The 23,030-nt window shown below is 36.3% G+C and overlaps 1 protein-coding gene across 1 annotated transcript in view; it reads right to left on the bottom strand.

Annotated features, from left to right (window-relative positions):
- LOC117406278 (cytoplasmic dynein 2 heavy chain 1-like) overlaps positions 1–23,030 on the bottom strand; it is a 149,648-nt gene that overhangs the window by 5,790 nt on the left and 120,828 nt on the right. Inside the window, exons 86-89 of the mRNA XM_059031142.1 lie at positions 17,361–17,570; positions 13,632–13,721; positions 3,248–3,357; positions 2,970–3,051 (exon numbers count right to left, since the gene is read on the bottom strand). Coding sequence (XP_058887125.1) covers positions 2,970–3,051; positions 3,248–3,357; positions 13,632–13,721; positions 17,361–17,570 — 492 coding nt within the window. The remainder of the gene's footprint in view (positions 1–2,969; positions 3,052–3,247; positions 3,358–13,631; positions 13,722–17,360; positions 17,571–23,030) is intronic.

The raw sequence follows: 23,030 nt of genomic DNA, 5'->3' as shown, positions 1-23,030 counted from the left end.
ACAGACACAATGGTTACACAATGTTTGGTGTGGTAAAGTGCTACAAAGCAAGTATGTCAGCCTCAGAATAACAAGAGCGTTATTCCAGGCAATCATAGATTCTGACCAGTAGAGGGCTCTGTTTTGCATGTAGTCACACTAATACAGTAGTGTTCAGCATATAGGAACACCTCCTAAGAGAACACTACGCCTAAGGGAACACTCTTGTGGTGAAACAGATTTTCCCATTGTAAATGCAGCTAAAGGAACATGAACTTCGCTGTTTCGCTTGCTACACAAAGTTTGAAATTGTTTGAGCTCTTGAAAAATACCTGAATCAGACAAGTTGCCAAGCAATTTGATGTTTGCCGTTCTGGTGAGTTGCTTCACCATTCTGTTAAATAATGTGCATGTCTTGTATATTGCTGCTGCATTTTGTAACGTGTGTAGGGGTGCTGTGTTAATTTAGTTTGACAGTTAGTTTATTAACGTTAAGTTAACCCTAAGTAACGCCCATTATTTTGCCTCTGCCATTGTGTTACTATAGTCTGAAACACACCCGCCAGCTAATTTCATAGTACATAGTAATTTAAGCTTTTTTACCTTGTTGTTTTGCTTTAGTTTTACTAACTTTAGTTTATCTGTTACTTTATCATTATAGTTTATTAACATACACTTGCCTATTTTTTTGCTTTTACTTATTCAGTTAATTTCATATTTTGATGCCCATGCGTCATGTCAAGTAATACATATCTATTTATTTGTTTATTGATTCATATTGTGTCTGATGGCTAACTCTGTCTTAGAGAACACTATAAGAACACTTTGCTTGCTTCCCGAGGGGTGTTCTCTTAGCCGGAAACTGTAATGATATTGGATTGAAAAATTAATGAATGGTTTATAGACTTTACTTAATGGTAACTGGATTAAACCAATCTGTACACCTGGATAAAACGACTCTCAGTGATAGGTTCATGTGGGTTGTGTAGGAGAGCTGTGGAAGCAAGTAAGAGAAGAGAACAAGTACGGAATTAAAACTGAAAGTATAAACATCAAGTCTGGCTTGGATAAAGGAGGTTTGGTGTAGTGCAATACACAAAACACATTCGGACACGGGTGAAAATATTGTTTAGTTTGTTTGGCTTTGTGTCAGGGAAATGGCTTAGCTGTGCTGACTTTAGGCAGGGAAAAGGAAAACTGTGAAGTTAGTACTCTGAAACGGACTTAGGATTTTTGTTGTTTTATTTTTTTGTTTCTTTTCCTTACCTGTAAAAAGAATATCACCCCTGTGTTACATGATAAAACACGTGTTGGCTTGAACCTCAACTGCAAGACTCCAGTATCTTACATTATTACGCCAGCATGTGCACCCCACTGCATTGGCCACAGCTTTTTTCAGATCAGTCCAAAGCATTTCTGTTGAATTGAGATCTGGTGATTGCGAAGGCCATTCCATAACTTATCTTTGTTTTCTTTAATAATTCCAGAGTTGACAGCCATATGCTTTGGGCTGTTGTCATGTTGGAAAATAAACTGTTTGCCAATCAGCCTACAAGCAGATGGTATCATTGTACTTTGTAGAATGTTTTGATATATGGCTGCATTCATTCGATCTTCAAATCACACGTCTCCAGTTATGAATTTTGTTTAAAAGTGGTTTGCAGCGAGGTCTACATACATACAACTTTTCTGTGTTCTGGTGCCTTTCTACAGTTCTTTCGTGCACTATTATGCCTGATGCTTCTAATTCTTTCTTTAGTACTTGGCTGTTAATCTTGGATTTTTTTAATTTATTTTTTTACTGTTCGAACAGTTCTTTTACATGCTGTACCTGTAATTTTCTTTGGACGTCCACTTCTTGGTTATTGCCGATTATGGATTTTGGCATTCCATATTTCTTTGATACTGTTCTGTAGCTATTCCCTTTGTTGTAGTTTGCTTCTTCAACAGATGTTAGGAATAATTACCTCCTTTTCTGGTTCTTCACTTCATAATGGAGCTTTATTTGGTAATGGGTTTCAGTCAATGAATATATGTTTTTAATTTTTTTAATTTGTACAGACTTTTATTATAAATGTATTGTAAATGTGCCAATACTTTTGTCATGAACAAATATTTGGAATTGCTTAAGTGCTTTTGTATTTTTTGTACTGTGGCACGTACGTACATCTCTGTCCTCTGTCCTACCATAAATTGTGTATTCTGGTCTTTGCCATATTAATTGGTGTTTAATGTTCACTAAATGCTTTAACATGTTTTTGTGAATCATCTGATATTAAGTGTGGGGTTCCAATACTTTTGTCTACGACTAACAAAATGTTGAGAAATGTACTGATTGTTTTTCAAATTAAGTAACACAATTACCTCTGAAACTACATTTGTACTTGCTGCTACTTCAGCAAAAGGTCTTAATTGTATAGCCTTTGCCACGTGCATGTTGCCAGGCTCTGGGGTCCAATACAATTAAATAAAAAGACTGTCTCTAGTTTAGATCAAAGGATAACCAATATTTTCTATGAATGTGAGTTCCTCTCAGTAGCGGTCATTTCCTATAATTATCTCCTGATTGCTTCGGTGTTAACAGCAGTCACTGGGGTCTTGCAGCCGAGAGATAGAGAGATAGGCTTTAACAATGAAGTGTGCACAATTAATACAGCAACCCCTGGCCAAAACAAACTCCCGGTTTTGAATATAGCCGCAAGAAAACAAAGTGTTAGAATGCATTGTGTGGCACAGCTGAGATAACATTACTCCCCCCACCCCCGTAATACTTCCCCTTGAACATTTGTAAGCTTTATTTTTTGGACACTGACACATTAAACTAACAGTGTATTATGAAAAGGAATGTATTTTGTTTCCTTCGTTTAATTAAATGAATGTGAGCTTCTGATGGTCTAGCAATTTAGGAACAGCTTAGTCAAAAAGGTTAGGAGACATAGAGCATGAAGGGATTTTAAGTAATAAAATATTATTATACTAGGTCTTTCTACCTTGACTTGTTGTTGTGCCCCTGTAATTCTGCTTTTCCAGGATGCTACAAATTTCAGACTGTCCATTGAGCAAGTCATGGTTCTGATAGGAGAAAATAAAAAGAAAGATAACTTTTACATTTTTTTCCCATGATTTCAACAAAACTACTAGGAGAAATGGTAATGGTAAAGTTTAATAATGATAAAGACATGTAATACAACATAGGTAGATAACCATTACAATTTAAATGTATTTTAGTGAAATGTACAAAATAAAACTTAGCATGCATATAACATACCTTGCCGTCTCCTGTCGCAGGGCATTAAGGAAGGTGTCAGGATGGAACAGTTCTGCGAGATCAAGTGTATCTGAGAGCAAACTCTGTTTCTCTGATTTGTCAACCCAGTTCTGGAATTTAAAATATCAACAAATCAAGTCAGCCATTTGTATTTTATTGGCAAAACTTGAAAACACAATATTTATCTTTTGCGAGTACACTGCTGAGAGAAATATTTGGGAATAACTTTCAGTACAGTATTTTGTCAGCCTTCCCTTTGTTGCACAGAACAAGAAACATACATTTCACATAATTGTATAAATCTCATTTCGGTCTTCTCTTTTGGAGTTACTCTCAGAATGATTGTACTTTGCTTAGTGAGTCAGTGAGGTGTAGTAGTAAAAACTCAGGGCAGAGTGCCTGGGGATTTGGGTAATCTAATCTCACCTGTGCCACAGACGTGTTTGTACACCTGAGGCAAGTTGTTTACCTTCCACATGCACATCAAAGGTTTTAAATTGTTACGTCTGATTTGAACTACATAATAATAACAACAATTTAACAAAAATTAACATTTGATGTAAAAACCTTAATACATTTGACTAATCGGGCTATTTGCAAAGTGTTTACTCCATTCTTTAATCAAACAGCTCTTCATTTTAAAAAAAACTAGATCCAAGTCCTCTTATGCACCCTCAATGTGTTCTGGTTTTCATTTTGTAACATGGCCCATTGTGTCAAAAGCAAAGCACATTACTTTAAATTGTCTTAAAAAGTGCTACATTTCGTTTTCCCAAAATGGTTGTAATTTATTTATTTATTTATTTATTTTTTTAGTGACAAGGTAACAATGCAATTTAGTTAATCCAAAGAAAACCCTTGTTCTGATTAGCTATCTTGTGTTTAAATGGTCAGGAAGTTTAATTTTGCCACGTAGTAAAATGTCACAAACATTAGTATGTGGGGAAACCCATGATGTGCTTACTTAAGTTTTGTTAATCAGGTAATATCTTGAGTGCTTATTGTTTTTAAAACAACTGTACCAGTAATCCCCAGAGCTTTCTATTGTAAATCCCATGAGGACAAGGCTTCCTGAATTTGAATTGGGCTGATTATTAGTGACTGTTCTATGACGCAAATGTCTCAGAAAGAGGAAAGTTAGGACTGTTTACAGATGAAAGGTGTTACATCAGTTCCTGTCTGGAAATCAAGCTCTGAAGAAGTACAGTATGTGTCCAGAGGGCTCCTATAGCTCAATGGAGGTAAAAAACAAAACCATTTTTGAGGTACATGTATGCTTTGTTAATATCCTTCCTAACAATTTTGCATCTTTCTACTTAATTTGTTGCCAGATAAATAACTGAACTTACTGTTTTTATGTCGATAAACAACTTGTTTAATATATTATAGCCCCACCCTTATTAACACAGTCTGAAAAGGGAGTTGTTGAAAAAGTAGCCTCAGTCTCATGTTAAAAGATTTTCCATAACTCATCTTCCCCTGCATGAGTGGGCTGTGTGGCATAACAATGTGAGCTAATTCATTGCTGTGTAGAAAACAACGCTCCAAGGTCAAGTAAAGTGCAGTCAGTAACAACAGTCTTTGTCTGCCGCACACTAGCACCTCAGCTCCTTTGGGGACTATTTCCAGTCTCTCAATCTGCTGTGGTGGCGGCTTTGGTGTGTAGCTTCTCATTTTGATGCGATTTTGTCAGCATAACTTTTGGGTGTGGCCCAATTTGCGTGTTAGCTTCAAGCGATTTTGTTTGTTAGTCAAAAAGGTATCACCTCTTCTTCTCTTGTATATTATTTAAGGAAACAGTTTTTGCTTCAGTCACACATTCATTACCACCTCACCTGTCATGCAGGTGGCAATTTACGAAAGGCAGTCCCCCAGCCCTGGTCAGGTGTCACTGGTGGTTTGTAAAACCATCGCAAACAAATAATATTCATGTTTTTTGAAATCTAAACTCCACTGTTTAGAATAATGTATTGGATTAGCGCATAACCAAAATTTATAACGATGTATGCAGTACACAAAATTATGCAACTTTATTTATTTCCTCAGATCTCGGAGGATTTAATCAATTGTTGTATGACCCAACTTACATTCCAGCATAGGATGTCAAAAACAGTATTACAAGTACCTCCAAATGAGTCGAAATGAGTCATTCTGTCCAATCAGTTATTTAGGGCAGAGTAGACACAGCTGCTGTATGACAGGCTACCAGGGGTGTATTTGGGCCGGAGCGGACTGGGGCGTTGGTACTTTTTCGGGGGGTGGGGCACTGCTCCATCACTGTATTACCTAAAGTCAACTTTTTTTTTTGATGTTTGCATTTTAAATAACACACTTTTCATGGATCCTGATCGCAACTCATATTCTTCAAGGGTGAATTGCCTGAACTACTGTCACTCACTATCATACAGGTCACTGTTCCTATGCCTCAGTAATTATGAAGAATGAAGTGTAGCCCTATGTATTAAAAAAAAATAATAATAATCATACAAATGTTTATTTTTCACTGCAGCGCTAAAGTTAATGAAGCCACAAAGATAATGTTCAAAGATAATCTTACTTTTTACCCTGTATGCCATATTGTTTTATTATATATATATATATATATATATATATATATATATATATATATATATATATATATATATATATATATATATATACACAGCTCTGGAAAAAATTAAGAGACCACTGCAAAATTATCAGTTTCTCTGGTTTTACTATTTATAGGTATGTGTTTGGGTAAAATGAACATTTTTGTTTTATTCTATAAACTACTGACAACATTTCTCCCAAATTCCAAATAAAAATATTGTCATTTAGAGCATTTATTTGCAGAAAATGACAACTGGTCAAAATAACAAAAAAGATGCAGTGTTGTCAGACCTCGAATAATGCAAAGAAAATAAGTTCATATTCATTTTTGAACAACACAATACTAATGTTTTAACTTAGGAAGAGTTCAGAAATCAATATTTGGTGGAATAAACCTGATTTTCAAGCACACCTTTCATGCGTCTTGGCATGCTCTCCACCAGTCTTTCACATTGATGTTGGGTGACTTTATGCCACTCCTGGCGCAAAAATTCAAGCAGCTTGGCTTTGTTTGATGGCTTGTGACCATCCATCTTCCTCTTGATCACATTCCAGAGGTTTTCAATGGGGTTCAGGGGTTCGTGTTAGTTTTGAGCGATTTTGTTGGTTAGTCAGAAAAAAAAGGTATCACCTCTTCTTCTCAATGTTTGTATATATATATAAGCACATTTGATGACAGTTGAGAAATGGAGAAGCATTCAGTTGCTGATGATATTTATTTTCATCTGCCAGCACTGCCAACTCTCTCTCCATCTCTCTTGCTTAATCCGTTTACAGTAATTGTAGGTTCAGAGTAAAAGGTTACACTGTAGCAAATTGTACTCCCACCGTCTGCTGCATAATCACTCCTGGAATTAATACATTCATGCTATTGGTCTATAAAAAGAAAGATTTATTTATTTATTTTAAATCAAACAGCTATTCAAGATAATTACCAACAAACATCATAGGCCAATTCCGAATGTTTATGAGACTACTCTTGTTATTATTGTTAAGCGACAGTATTGTGACACAGTCAAGCCTGCAAGCACAGTATAGAAAGAGAGTGCATCAATGCAGCCAATGAATACATGTTTATAATCTGTTGAAACAAGCAGGGAATGTTACAGGCTTATTTGAAGTATGTTTGAAAGAATAATAGCCACAACATGTTGGAAGTACAAAATATATGGGTACACAGGTCAATAAAAGTTTATTTAAATACAGTACCTCAGGAAGTCTTTACAAATTACTATTTCACAGGTTTGTGAGAAACTAAATATAACCCACGGGTAATAGAGCATACTGCTGCTTGATCACATTATGGATGAGAATTACTATGGTATAGGCTTGTTAAATGCGAGGAGAGATTAGAGTGCCCTTGACACAGTACTCCCTTTCTGATGGTATTATTTACACCTAAATTAAAGAGGCCTGGGTTAAAATGTGCCTGGTTTTACAGCATGGTCTCACATTTACAATTCCCATTAGCTTTGTCTTCTTCATTACTTGCTGAGGAGAGTAAAGAGCCTGTCACCGAAGCATGTTTCTGTACAGGTCAGGGTAGATTTAAGACTCAGTCAAAAGCGTTTGGCAAGCTTGGAAGTTAAGACAATGATTAAACCATCCCTGAGGTACTTCCTACTAAGCTTTTACACAGCATGAATAGTTTGAAAGCTATCTAACAACATTACAGTTAAAAAAAACACAAATAAAGAGCAAATAAGCTGAGGTGGCTGTTGTGGTTTGGAGACTTGCAAAATTATAAAATAGTGTGGTTAAATTCACTTCCCGGTAACATGTTATTGTTTACCTTTGATTCCAATGGGATTTTTACCTGGCACACAGTGCCACCTATTGGCTAATTATTGTAACTGCACAATGTATTTATTTTGTCTTAAAAGGAAAGTAAAATCTTAGCTTTATAGCTGATGTTTAACTAAAAATGGTTTTAAAAAAAAACATTAAAAAAATAACATCTTTTCAGATGTGTATTCCATTTTCTTAAATAAAAATGTAGTATTTCATACATCTTGTATTTGGGGTGTTTATAAAATATCAGTCAAATCTAGGATGCTATTTTTTTATTATGGACTGTAGAGCACAGTCTAAACAATTACTATTCCTAAGTTTGCAACACCATGTGCATTTTCCTATTCAGCAAATTAACACAACTTAAGCCGTATGCATAATTTACACAAACATATGCAAGAAGCATATGTACTGGTCGACAATTAACTATTTGAAAATTGTTATAATCATTGCGAGCTCAGTTGGAATGAAAACCAGAAGACACAGGGGGTCCCCAGGACCAGGGTTGTGAACCACTGATTTAGAAGACTGAAATAATTTTGTTGGCCATGTGAGCAACCGTGAGCTCAATTTAGGAGCAGTGTTTCTATTTAACCCTTTAAGGACTGTGATCGTGACTTACTGGGTCACCATACTTATACTGGTTGAAGGGGAAGGGATTGAATTTCACAGCTGGAATTAAAGAGGCCTTGGTTAATATGTGCCTGGTTTTACAGTATGGTCTCACATTTACAATTCCCACAGATTAGTCATCTTCATTGTTTCTGTACAGGTCAGGGCAGATTTAAGACTCAGTCAAAAGCTTTTGGCAAGCTTGGAAGTTAAGACAACGATTAAACCATCCCTGAGGTGCTTCCCACTGAGCTTTAAAGCTTTTACACAGCATGAATAGTTTGAAAGCCATCTAACAACATTCAACTTTAAAAAAAACACAAATAAAGAGCAAATAAGATGATGTAGCTGTTGTGATTTGGTCACATAACAATCGGTGTGCATATATATATATATATATATATATATATATATATATATATATATATATATATATATATATATATATATATATATCCTGTTAAAAAAATAATGTTCATAATGTAATATAATGTTCCCCAGAGTGTTCTGAAAAAAGGACACCAATTCCAAGATGCTACTGCAAAAAATAGTTTTTTAGTGAATTTTTATTGGAGTCAACTACAGCCAAAAAAAAACCTCTGGTCCCGGGGAGCATCCCACTGAAAAACGCTTGGTCCTTAAAAGGTTAAACATCCTAACCTTATAAAGCAGTATGTGGAAGCAAAATACTGCTTTTTGAAAACAAACCAGTTTGACAATACACCCTAGAAATGTTATAATTACACCCATGATTGTCATTCCTAACTGAACACACAAGAATCAGACCCTGTTAAAAGTTTCTGACTAACAGCTTAATGCTTTGACATATTTCCTAGTCTTTGAATGTACTTTAACCACTTTATAGGAATATTGTAAAAACTGGCCCTACACAAGCATTGTTTTAAAAAAGAACAAGAGAAGACATTCCGTGCCGGTCATGTCGTAAACACTGCTTTATGGAGTAATAAAACCTGTAAGCGAATCTTAGCTGGCTGGAATTCTATGTTTATAAATGTACTTTATAGTCCAAAACTACATTAATTTCAAATAGATTCGTGAATTTCAGAAAATCCTTATCTCCCTTAATCCCTAGGGTAAACTGTGCAACATGTACTGAATTTAATGAGCAAACACTGGATGTTCACCTTACTCTTATAGATTAGTTTAAATAAAACTGTTAAACTTTGAATTACTGGTACATTATGCACTTTAGCTTATTATTGTTTTTTTGTGATGTCGTGATGTGATACAGACAAGAATCATTACAACCAAAAGACTGCAATACAGTGTCGGAGGACAACACAGCACGTCGGAGGACAACACAGCCCTGGGCAGCTGACAGGCAAGCCCGCAGGCGCTCGGCCACTCTACAGAGGTCGCTGGTGCGCGGTGAGCCGAGGACACCCTGGCTGACCTAAGCCCTCTCCCCACAGGCGGCGCTTGGCCAATTGTGCTCTGCCCCTTGGGAACTCCCATCCACGGTCAGCAGTGGAATAGCCTGGACTCGAACCAGCGACCTCCAGGCTATAGGATGCATCCTCCATTCCACGCGGAGGGCCTTTACCGGATATGCTACTAGGGAGCCCGAAGACTGCACTTTTTATAGAACTTTTTAAGTCTTCAAAAAACATTACATAAAAAAAAATTTAAAAAACTAAAAAAAACATTGTCAATTATATATTTAAAAATTCTTAAAATCAAAAACTAGTAAAACTTTGTAAGAAAGGCCCTTTTTAAAAAATTCTGCCTTTGGGCAAAGTTAAACCAGTAACAGACATAATCAGGATAACAGAATCCAGCAAGGACCAGGGGCAACATATAATATGTATTGTATGAAAAGTTTACAGAAGACAAAGATCAATTTATAATTATCAGGATGGCTGGGCTGAGATCCCAGAAGAAAAAAAAAGAAGAAAAAAGTCACACTCTTACTGGAATATGATCCAAGATACAAATGGCGATATCCTTTAGACATGTCGAAAATCTAAACTACATGCACATGAAAACTGAAAGTACCTGTTTTGAGGTGCATAGTTTGTAAAGCCTGGGGCCAATAGTATATATTTACCCGAACCTGTTGTAGTTCATTAGGTCTGAATATTATTTTGCTCTGTAGAAGCACATACTGTACAAGTACTAAACATGTTCCATCTTCCTTTGAGCTTCCTGTAATCATAATTGTGTTGAAGACATTTCCCATCTGCCGTCAAACATCTTTTCCCTCATCAGCCCTCAGATTAAAGAGAAACTATCTGTGCTCAACTGATGGCACTCCCTGTATCATCAATTTTTTTCACAAGATATTTTTTAAAAAGCTAACTTTTAAAACTAAAAGGTACTGTTCTTGTTTAAAGCTGAATGTTGGTTATTATTTACTTGTGTTTGTGTGTTAAGTACACAACTATAAATTATAAAGTATTCTTTTCCACAGCAAATATGAAATTAAAGTTGTCATTTAGCATAACAAACGGGTATGCATGCTTATTTAAAACTGATTAAGTGGTTATCAGGCAAGCAGATGGCAAGCATAGTTTAATAAAATGCATACAGTTTGTTTCCAAAATATATTCTCAATTTGTTTAATCACAAGCCAGTAGTTCTTTGATGAAAAGGGGTAACAAATATATCTATATAAAACAAAGCTCATGCACAATGCCGTCTCATCTTGTGTATATTTCTTTTAACAAGAACTAGAAAATAGAGCAATTTAAAACTTGTAGTTCCATTTGAATTTTTTCACCTTGTGATAGAAAGGCCACCTTTAAGGAATTCGCTTATTTTTTGTTAGAACAAATAATGTGCTAAGACCAATTAATCAATCACTTTTAAGTGTTTGTGACACTGAAATGACCCACTTCTTTGTATCTTAGACCTTGTTCCAATAAGATCATTACTTATTATTACTGTTTAATTGCAGTCAAATCAGGATAATTTGTTTCAATAAACTACCTCAATGGGCTAAAATAAACAAACCAAACAAGCAATTGTTTTTGCAGTTAAACAAAGCAGGCCCGATATCAGTGAAGGGGCAACCCTCCAACACTAGGGCAAAATGCGTTTGCCCCTGATTTTGATGAAAAAACTGTGCCAATGAGAGCAAAGTGACTTTGCACTATAATGTGATTTTGGTGACATGCTTTTCCTTTCCTTTGCTACCTGCATTAGTACCAGTGGCCGGCTTAACTTTAGGGGCGTGGCCTCATTTGCACGTTAACTTTGAACGGTTTCGATCACAACGCAGCCGGGGGCAACAGCATTTCAAACTAACCAGGTAAGGGGAGGTTTATTTGAAATGCAGGTGCTGTCGATCCCATTACGGAAAGGGAACAGCAAGTGGTGAAGGAACAAGGGACCAAATGAGAGATTAAACACATTTTCCTTAACATTTCTGTGCCATGCGAGTGCTGTCACATGGCAGTCGTGACCCTATCAAAGAGGGAACGTCTGGATTCCATTTTCGGTGGCCAGGGCACCTGTAGAGCTGCAGGGCAAGCACTGGGTTTCCAAGTCCTCAGAGGCTGTGAGGGACAAGGTGCCCTCATGAGCCAGCTCAAACCTGTGCAAGGCTACCCAATCAAGCACTCCTCACAACTTCCCACACGACACAAACCTTCTCTCCTGTGTATGTGAAGGAGTGTGGGTGGGTCATGTGAGTAATCCAGACCCAATGAGAAACTATCATCTATGGTTGCTAAGGAACACTGAAAATGTTTTCCGAAGGAAGAGAAGCAGAAAAATTCGAAAAACAAAACAACCGTGGCGGTCAGCGCAGACTCCTTCCAAGGCAATGCTGAAGATAAAATGGTGCTGATCCCTTCTGCTCGTGGCACTTCATCCCCTCGGAGGCAGAGGGGGCTCTTAGAGCAGCTTCGACATATATGTGCTCAAGTGAATCGGTCTACACAGAGGTACTGTATATCCCAATCAGTAATGGAATAACATTTCGTACCAGACAGGGAACTGTATTACCTTGAATACTGCTGTGCTGATGTTAAACTCAATTAATAATAAAGATAAATAGCAATAAAAAAATAAAACAAGGTTTATTATATGATGAATTAACTGTACTACAAATTACCTTGTGGTTTATAAGAAGACATTAGCGTCTATTGATCGTTGACTAATTTAAATGTCACCAATAAACTGACCTATTTACAGCCCAGGCAAAACCAAAGATGGTCGCATCAACATAATGTTATTGGTGATTAGTGCTTTTGTTAAGAATTTTCCATAATGATTACAGTACTTGATCCAGCATCTGCAAATGTTTTTTGTCTAAATAAAATGTCAAATAAAAGTAAGAAAAATAAAAACAGGTAAAAGAAAGCCTGTAGATTGACATAAAAACAAACATGCGTATGACAGTAAAAAAAAAAAAAAAAAAATACATATAATTCGGTACAAAACCTTGCACAAACATATTTTTGCACATGTCTGTGTAGACAGATTCATAGTTTAGTTTAGACAGCAATTTCTGTCAATTACGAACATCAACACAAAACCCTTTTTTAGTGTTTTCCAGTTAATCATGGAGATTTAATACAGATTTTTTTTTTTTACTTCACTCAGAACGCTTCTTGTTTATTATTTTCCATTTAAACTGACACCATCTCCCTTAGGTAATATTACACTGTACCATCTTATGAAATGAATAATTCAAGTCGGGCGATTGGAGCCTCTTAATATTCACAAAGTAATGTCTTAGTCAAGGTTGGCGTGTCTGATACAATTGACTACTTGCTATCGCTTTTAACTTTTGAATTTTGCTTTTAAATTTATTTTTAGGTACATACATATTACAATACAGATTTGACGGGTAGCTTTCAATAATGCAGGGAGTACATTTTTGGCTATACCTTTAAAGTCACTGCCTTCAAGTAAATATTGAGACATGTCTACTGTAATAGGAATCCTCTTAACATGTAGATCAGATTTAAATATAGATCAAGTGTTACTGTTTTATTTATTAATAAAATAGTGACTTCCCTGGTGTAGTAAATACACTGCTGCTGAAATGTTGATTCATAATCTTGAATTGATTTAAAAAGCAGCTGTTTTAGATCCACCACTTTAGAAAATTAAATTATGGCTCATGTCGATATTTTTATGATGGCTATAGTAAAGCTATATAGATTGATTCCAGGTCATACTTTGTTTTCTATATGCATTAAATTCTGCGAAAAGGGGCTAACTCCGCGATCGCAGTCACGTTTTTCTGGAGGTACTATTAAGAAGCCATTTCCATCACTTGAGGCAGTCATGATCCTGCATTAATGTCCCATTCTCTAACTTACATTTTCCAACACAAAAGAACAAATACTTTTCATCAAAAAGTGAGTCTCATTTGATATTTAGTAAGTACTACTGAATTATTTATACACTAGTTTACCTGTATTGCAAGAGTTCGGGCCACAACTCCTCTGAGGTACTGCATAGGATCTTCTGGGCCTTCCCATTTGTTCTGCCAGCTTAGTGGGCACTGGAGAAATGGGGTACAATATTATTTAGAGATGAACATGAAAACAGAGTTAGCATTTAGTTAAGATATTTATATACAATGGGATGACGCTCCGAGATGCAACATTCAGGATCTCCTCTGGTCTTTCCTTCTTGGTTACATATCAAAATAAACACACAATGTCACTTGTTGAGTATTAACACATTATATTTTCATTATCTGTAGGTATTGTTGCATGTTTAACCATTTCTCTGTGTTAATAGTGTCTGAGACCACTTTACTGAAAACATAAATCTACTTGTTATTTAATGGCTTTAGTGATGCATATTCATAAAGCAGTGCATATGCTAAAGCAAACAGCAGGTCATATCTGTTTAGTTGTGATGATTAATGACTAATTACAAGTGCTATTAGCTGCTGTGTTGCTGCTACTATTTCATGTATTATGTTACCATCATGTATTATGCACTTTCCACTGTATTTAATGTACTATTTCATGTATTACGCTACTATCAGATATTATGCACTTTCCACTGTATTTAATGTATTATGCATTTTTTTTTTAATACTGTATATCATGTATTATGCATTTCTCTGTTTTTAAAGTATTATGGATTTTCTTGTTGTTACTGCATCTTGTAAGCGCTTTGTGATGGTGGTCCACTATGAAAGGCGCTATATAAAATAAAGATTGATTGATTGATTATTCAGTAATATTGTTGAGCCACGTCATTTCATTAGTGTAAACATACTACAAAAACCTTTTCACTGCAAATAGTCAGTGGCTACATTTACCTGTACATGCAGCTGTTTTTTTCACACTACTGTCATACATGCAGTTCTCACACTAATGTTATTTCAATGGATACACAAGACACAATTAGACTGACCTCCTGAAACTGTGTGAAATGCATTGAAACACAAACACTTAGATAGTCTCTTGGAGTCAGCATGTTTACTGCTGAAGATCCTTGATGTGCCGAATGACTACTTGTTCTCAACAGTATGTTTGTTTTTTTCAAAAGCGCTGGCTGTTTAAAAAGAAAACTCACGTAATACTTTGAATAAGGTCAAAGTAGTAACACATGCACATTTATTATACAACTGTTTTTAGGGTCTAGAAATTAAGCAAGGAGTCAAAAGCACTGTTTCATTCTTACCCGGTATGTCCTTCTTATCAGATAAGAGTTTTATTTTTTAATCCTCCGATTGGCCCGCAAAGCAATCATTTTTATCAAAAACAGATCAAGCTTAAGTTGATCATCATTGTTCACCTACATGAAAAGGTCAACTTCTGGAGGAGTATAAATTAGCTTAATGGAATTTGACAGAAAGTCCCTTGCAGGGAAATATTTATAATGTTCCTACTCTAGATATCATGTGGTTTCTACCTTAAATAAATTAATTACATCTCTAGAATAGCAAACACACGTTTTTCATTAGGTAACATAAAAAGCAGCAGGATCAGGGGAGGCTAAAGTGGATGTGGAATCAGGGAATAAATAAAGCTACATAAATAATTTAAAGATGCATCAGTAAAAGGGGGGGGGGTGGAATGAAGGTGTGGGGGAGTGGGGCAGGGCACAGCAAATCAGCCACAAAACATGTTGCTTTCCCAAGAAAATCTTAATGATGAACCTTTCGTGCATGCCAACAATATTGGGATGCTAAATTCAAAGATGAATAATTTATTTCTGATTCATGTCTGAACAAATATAACCTCTATCTGCATTTTTAGCTAGTTTTAAAAAGAGGGCTTGTGACAAGCAAACATATGTATAAGATTCAGATTTTGTCCAAAAAAATACTGACTGTTGCTGTGTCCCACAATCAACATAAATGTTTTATTAAAATCGATTCCGTTGTTAAAGAGTCATTCTAGTTCCACTGCATTCTCTATCTGCACTGCTCTAACACAGGATCAGGTAACTCCAGCCCCGGGAAGGTCATTCCTATTCAGGTTTAATAGGTATAATTAAACGAATAAGCATGGTCAGACGACGTTTAATTGTCTCAATTAAAAAATGAAGGAGATAGCTGAAAGAATGACCTGCACTAGAAGGGTAAATGTGTCCTACCCCTTCTCCATCACCATCCCTATATTTCCTATACCGTATATCCCCTTCGGTCACGATTTTTAAATACCATTTTTAGAAATGTTAAAAAGGTTTGTGTAAACTCTTTGGAGTTCGAGAAGTTTCCCTGCCAAAACATTGAAAAAGCAGTATACCATGTTAAGTTTCATATCTATTTTATAATTATACACGCAGTAACTGAAGGGGATATAGACATGTTGACAAAATAATCTGGTGTTAATTTAATACAATGATCTCACCGAATCTGCTCTAGGGTTGCAGCAATACAAGATTTTTCACATCACGATACAAGCTAAACAGAAAATGGCGATATCCCGATATTATCACAATACGTGATCATCTTGATCTAGAACTGATATTTTTAGATAGTTTTAAAGAAAGGAACAGTTGTATTAATGCCAACAATAACCATACAGAATAGAATTCCACTGAAAATTATTCTTACAAACTTCCAAAAGTAGTACAACAGTACTTGTCCAGACAGTAAATGGACTTTCATTTCAATGAATTATGTTGAATTAAGAAAGAAAAAGAAGAGAACATTGCCTGCAATCAGGAGTCAAACTCAGTTATACTGACAGCAGATAAATATACAGCTACAGCCAAAGGCTTTGCATCACCCTATAGAATGAACTCATTTTGCTTCATAAAGTCAAATGAAACCTGCTGAATAATGTTACTTTAACATATTGAATTACATATCGCTTTGTAGTTTTCCCATATACTTGACACAAATTGAAAGGTTTGGCATTTCGAAATCTAACATGAAACACTGTACTACTATTATGGTTTCTGGTAGACTTTTGCAATACCGTTTTGTAGTTTATTTGACTACATGATGATAATCAAAATATCTAAATATTCTACACATCACATGACACACAAAGGTCCTTTCCTCTGATGGGAACTAGACTCAACCGTAAGACTTTCACACTGATCAGTAAGGAAGGTTTCCAAGTGTGAATTGCTATATGATTCTACATATATCTGACTTACTAACATTATTTGAACCATTATCCTGTAATATGGCTGTAATTACTTTAGCAAGCGATACAAATAATAACAATTTCTGTATCACAATATAATGGCATAACTGGTCTATCAGTGCAACCCTAGTTTGCTGTTATCTGCTATGTGGGGTGCTCTCTCAGTGATGCCACACATGGGCTGTTTTCCAACCTACTGCATGTAAACTTAAGTAAGTAAAGTATGAAGGCCCTTCAATTACATTGCATAACTTTGAAAATAGTTAGGGTACCTTATCCCATTTCAAATAAAGAAATTGCTCATTTAAATGTATTCACTTTGGTCTGAGCAAGATGTGAGTGTTTAAAGGGCTGCAATTTTAATCGGCTTGCAGATCCATCCACTAAATCCCTTTAACAAGGAAAACTGTATCTCTGAGTTGACTATGATAATTACAACGTAGGTCTTGGAAAGGGGGCATAAACAGAAGAACAAACAGCTTAAGGTTTTAAATGTGTATAGTTTGACATCTGACTGAGATTTGACTGTTGTATCTATCAAGATTAATATATGATATTTAATGTTACACTTTTCTTACCTCTTGGTTCAGTAATGCCGTAGCGAGCTTCTGCACTTCAGATGTCAGCAGGGAAGTTCCTCGGATAACTTTGCTGAGCGCTGCTAAGGACTGATGAATACTCTGTACCAGTCGGATCGCATTAAACTGCTCTAGGATAATGAATGACAGAACTGGGGACCCCAGCCTCTCGTTGGGAGGCGATACCTTCTGATGGATGAGATTAGAACCCTAAAACAGAAATGAAAGAACAGTGTGACAAGTCGCATTAGGACAACTCAATAAACTGGATTTTGATCTTGGTAAGCATTCAGCTTGTAAAGATTTGATGTATTCCATTGAGTACGGTGCTGTTTGCCATAATCAAAAGTAGGATTTACATGGTGACAAGCATATCAAATCACCACACTGAGAACAGCTGCTCTTGGAATACCATTTTCACTTCAGGTTGGTCATCAAGAGCTAATTAAAAATACATACAAATTGAATCATGATACATGCTGATAATACAATATGTTCTGTTTCAATGTAACCAACACAGACGAGAAACCCCATAACATTATGACCTTCAATGCTGAAATTAAATTCCTGAGATTTCTGTTCCTGGAATACCTCATAAACAAGTTTAACGTACTGTTAAATATAAATGTATTGTAGAGCTAGCCTGACACTGGTAATATATTGAGCTGCAGAATCCACAGCCTGTGAGCGCAATTCTATGTGATTATTTTCATGAACAAAATTCTATGTAGTGACACTGTGATTACAGACCTGATTCTAAAGTCAATGGGGACAGGGAAAATAATACATCTTCTCTCTAGAATGATTTCCAATGTTATTTATGTTGAACATATTCAGGGAGAATAAGGCTGGGACTTACCTGCTCCTCTAGTTACCATCATCTTCATAATGTATCATTCTCTGGAGTACTATATTAAAAAGTCAAGCTAATACGAGTGAGCTGTTGTGTGCACTGTGACTCATCTACTCATGAAAGAAGAGGGCCACTCAATCTTGTGTCCCCATGTTCCCACTCAGAACATCCTTACCCTTGAACAATCAATTGGCCTGTCATTTACTGAAGCGGTCACTTAAGAAACAGTTACTGCTTAAAACACTAGGGACATGATTTAGGGATTCCTAATGATGATCCCTTTGATGTAGTTGGCACACAGTGATACCAGGTGTTCTATGCTGTAATTGCAGCAAGGATCTTAAAACGGAAAGTAAAATTTGAATGTCCAAATGTCATCTCCCCATCTCCCATTTAGGTTCCCTTAACCTAAGGCTTATTGTATACAAAATATATAGGCTGGTAACTGCATAGTATAACCATGGGACATGGAAAAAGCATAGGAAAACTGCAAAATTGCCATGCAAATATACCATGATAAACTTTTATAAGGGTATGTACGCATTCACCAGCAGCTGTATCCTGTGGTTTAAGAAAATATTAATAGCTGTGTTAGCTAAACATTGTAAGATAATGCATATTGCTGCGCTACATAAAAGGTGTATTCTTGTTATATCATTCTAAACTGCTCGCAGCCTCTGTCTACATTGGTTTAGAGTCTATCCAAAAAGCATAGCCAAGATACCATCACATTCTCTGAAAGCAGACTACTAATCTGTTGAAACAAATAAATGCACTGATCCAAAATGGCACTGCAAATAGCGTGACACAAAACAACAAGCAAATAATTAACAGGAGTAAATAGTTACAGAGAATTACAGAAGGTTATTATTATGTATTTATTTATTTATAATACACGGTAAACGATCATTTTTTTATTAATGTAAAGTTTTGCAGTCTTATTATATGCGTTAGTGGTGGGAGACCTGTGTATAATACGATTAGGTGGTGGTGTGAGACCAGTGTATAATACGATTAGGTGGTGGTGTAAGACCAGTGTATAACATGATTAGGTGGTGGTGTAAGACCAGTGTATAATACGATTAGGTGGTGGTGTGAGACCAGTGTATAACATGATTAGATGGTGGTGCGAGACCAGTGTATAATACGATTAGGTGGTGGTGTGAGACCAGTGTATAATACGATTAGGTGGTGGTGTAAGACCAGTGTATAACATGATTAGGTGGTGGTGTAAGACCAGTGTATAATACGATTAGGTGGTGGTGTGAGACCAGTGTATAACATGATTAGGTGGTGGTGTGAGACCAGTGTATAACATGATTAGGTGGTGGTGTGAGACCAGTGTATAACATGATTAGGTGGTGGTGTGAGACCAGTGTATAACATGATTAGGTGGTGGTGTGAGACCAGTGTATAACATGATTAGGTGGTGGTGTGAGACCAGTGTATAACATGATTAGGTGGTGGTGTGAGACCCGTGTATAACATGATTAGGTGGTGGTGTGAGACCAGTGTATAACATGATTAGGTGGTGGTGCGAGACCAGTGTATAACATGATTAGGTGGTGGTGTGAGACCAGTGTATAACATGATTAGGTGGTGGTGCGAGACCAGTGTATAACATGATTAGGTGGTGGTGTGAGACCAGTGTATAACATGATTAGATGGTGGTGCGAGACCAGTGTATAACATGATTAGATGGTGGTGTGAGACCAGTGTATAACATGATTAGGTGGTGGTGTGAGACCAGTGTATAACATGATTAGGTGGTGGTGTGAGACCAGTGTATAACATGATTAGGTGGTGGTGTGAGACCAGTGTATAACATGATTAGGTGGTGGTGCGAGACCAGTGTATAACATGATTAGGTGGTGGTGTGAGACCAGTGTATAACATGATTAGGTGGTGGTGTGAGACCAGTGTATAACATGATTAGGTGGTGGTGTGAGACCAGTGTATAACATGATTAGGTGGTGGTGTGAGACCAGTGTATAACATGATTAGGTGGTGGTGTGAGACCAGTGTATAACATGATTAGGTGGTGGTGTGAGACCAGTGTATAACATGATTAGATGGTGGTGCGAGACCAGTGTATAACATGATTAGATGGTGGTGCGAGACCAGTGTATAACATGATTAGGTGGTGGTGTGAGACCAGTGTATAACATGATTAGGTGGTGGTGTGAGACCAGTGTATAACATGATTAGGTGGTGGTGTGAGACCAGTGTATAACATGATTAGGTGGTGGTGCGAGACCAGTGTATAACATGATTAGGTGGTGGTGTGAGACCAGTGTATAACATGATTAGGTGGTGGTGTGAGACCCATGTATAATAAGGTTGATAATACAACTCTTATCCTCAATTTTTAATAACAAACACACAAAACACTGTTAATACCAAAACAAAAACAGGGGCCTGCAGATTTTAAGTTTTAACTGCAGAAGAGAAGGAGACATTTGTAGAAGAGCAGATGAAAAAAAAATTAAGACTTACGGTATCTCATGATCCTCGTTGCTTAATTTGAATGAGACATGCTAATAGCATTTGTTACTGAGAAAAAGAGACGGACCAGCTATTCATTACAAAGCAGTTAGATACCATACAAGCTATTAATACTTTCACATCCATCTGTAATAAAAGCCCCTTTAATAGTCTGCATCGTTTTTATGCTGTACTTAGGCATTAAAAGAAGCTTATATAAGATTATACCATTCTCACTAATGATGCATGATCTGTTAGATACATAAATACTGTAATACTGTACCCCTTTGAGGGGAAGACAACATATTATAATTGTTGTACCAAACGAGATAATTTGAACTTGCTACACTGTATAATCTAAATACAAACAAATAACAGAGTGAACACTGATCAAAACAGTCACCTAAAGCAACTTGTGAATTTCAAGAACACATGCAGGTACACTGCCATTGTAATAGGCACACTGACGTAACTGTACTTTATTTAAACCACTGGAAATGACAATGCAAACTATTGGATATTTATGTTGTGCGTCTTTCCATGTTTTAAACATTTTTGTCATACCTGTTAACCCTCCCTTTTTTTAGGGGGGGGGGGGACAACAAAGAAGACATGTCAATCCTGTCAGGTCCTGTAGAGCTGAGTTCAAGAAAATTATATAGGGCTGGCATACATCTGAAAGGGGTTTAGCAACACATACTAGCTGCTGTATAGTGCTGAATTTTGGTACTGGCAAAGAACAAGTCATTAAAAACACAATGATGCAATATAAGATCATAAAAAATGTATCACTCTAAACTCAACCATACAAGTGATAGTATATGTGGACATAGCTCAAGTGACTTTATCCCAGCCCCATACCGTCACACATACACACACATAACATTCAGGATTGGGGTGTGGGGGCTTTTTCCACTCTTCTGAAAAGATCAGTTTCAACAGTTCAATCCTTGATTCCTTTATTACTTGTAAGCAATAAGGCACTTCAGGGTGTGGAATATACTCTAATATCCACACGCCCCGGGTGCGTTATAAGTCATGAGGTGAGGCATGTGGATATTAGAGCATATTCCACACCCTGAAGTGCCTTATTGCGCTTATAAAATGGGTTAACTAACTAAAAAAAACAAAAACAAAAAAGAAAAACCTAAAAACATGTTTTAATTAACAAAAAAGTATTTTATATTAAATATCCTTCCGCCTCTGACATAAAAAATAGCCCCATAAAACTTAAAAAAAATAAAACCAAAAATGTATTAATTAATTTTTTTTTTTTTTAATAAACATTGAACAGATTAAAAACAAGAACACTGACATTGAAATTGCAGCTGTGAAGATTTACAGGCCCTTTTTTTAGATGTTCATTCTGAACAGTAGGTGGAGCTGCAGCAAGCGATTTCGAGCAACATCACGCAGACCTTCTTTGCCACGTCTGACCATATTTAATTGCACATCAAAACAAACCTTTATCACAAGACCTGCGGCAGTGTCAGGTGACAGTGTTGCAGATGGTTTTTTTGTTTTGTTTTGTTTTAATCGTCCTTTGTGATCCGATGACAGGAGGTATCCATGCCAGATTTGTAGGACCGTTTCACAGTGGCAAAAAAGATGTGGTTTGCATTTTGAAATACTCTGACTGTGGCATAAAAAGTACACCCGATGCCCAGGCAGTGGACTTCTGTGTATTTTTTTTTCCTTTTCATTTTCTTGTCCAGAAGCCGTGCTTCAGTAAGTTTGATGCCTCACAGTATTACTTTTTCACCCTTGAGTAAATGTTGGTGTCTGATTCAGACTCATCCAAAATCTCATCGAGTTTGTTTTCCCAAAAGATCAAAATTGATATACCTCGTCAGTCATCTGTATTGCGAATTTAAATATAGCTATCGTTTTTTTCAAAATTATATATTAAATGTCATTAGTCATGTTTATTAATATAAATTTAAATATGGCTACCGTTTTTTTTTTTTTTCAAAATTCTAGTGGCGTACGGATATCTACAAGTGATTCGCCCATTTTTTAAAAAAAGTTTCAACACATGGGAATATGGTGTAATAGTCACACCCCCTGTGACCTGTTTTGACCAATCAGGATAGAGTATTTAAAAGACCCATTTTATAATGACAAACCGTGATGCTTCCATCCCAGTGTTAAAACAAAAAATAAACAATTATTGTATACTAGCAGGAGAACAATGTCACTATTTACAGTAGAAAAAGTCATGATGAAGCAGTAAAAGATAAAGCATATAAATGGCGGGTGAATAGATTTGCATATGCTAAGCTGCTACTACAATATAAATACTTTCAGAATGAATAAAGTGCTGTAATGAAGTG

Source organism: Acipenser ruthenus, chromosome 9 (assembly GCF_902713425.1).
Source record: "Acipenser ruthenus chromosome 9, fAciRut3.2 maternal haplotype, whole genome shotgun sequence".
NCBI lineage: Eukaryota > Metazoa > Chordata > Actinopteri > Acipenseriformes > Acipenseridae > Acipenser > Acipenser ruthenus.
The sequence above is the reverse complement of the archived record's forward strand: the minus strand, read 5'-3'. Positions and strand labels throughout refer to the sequence as shown.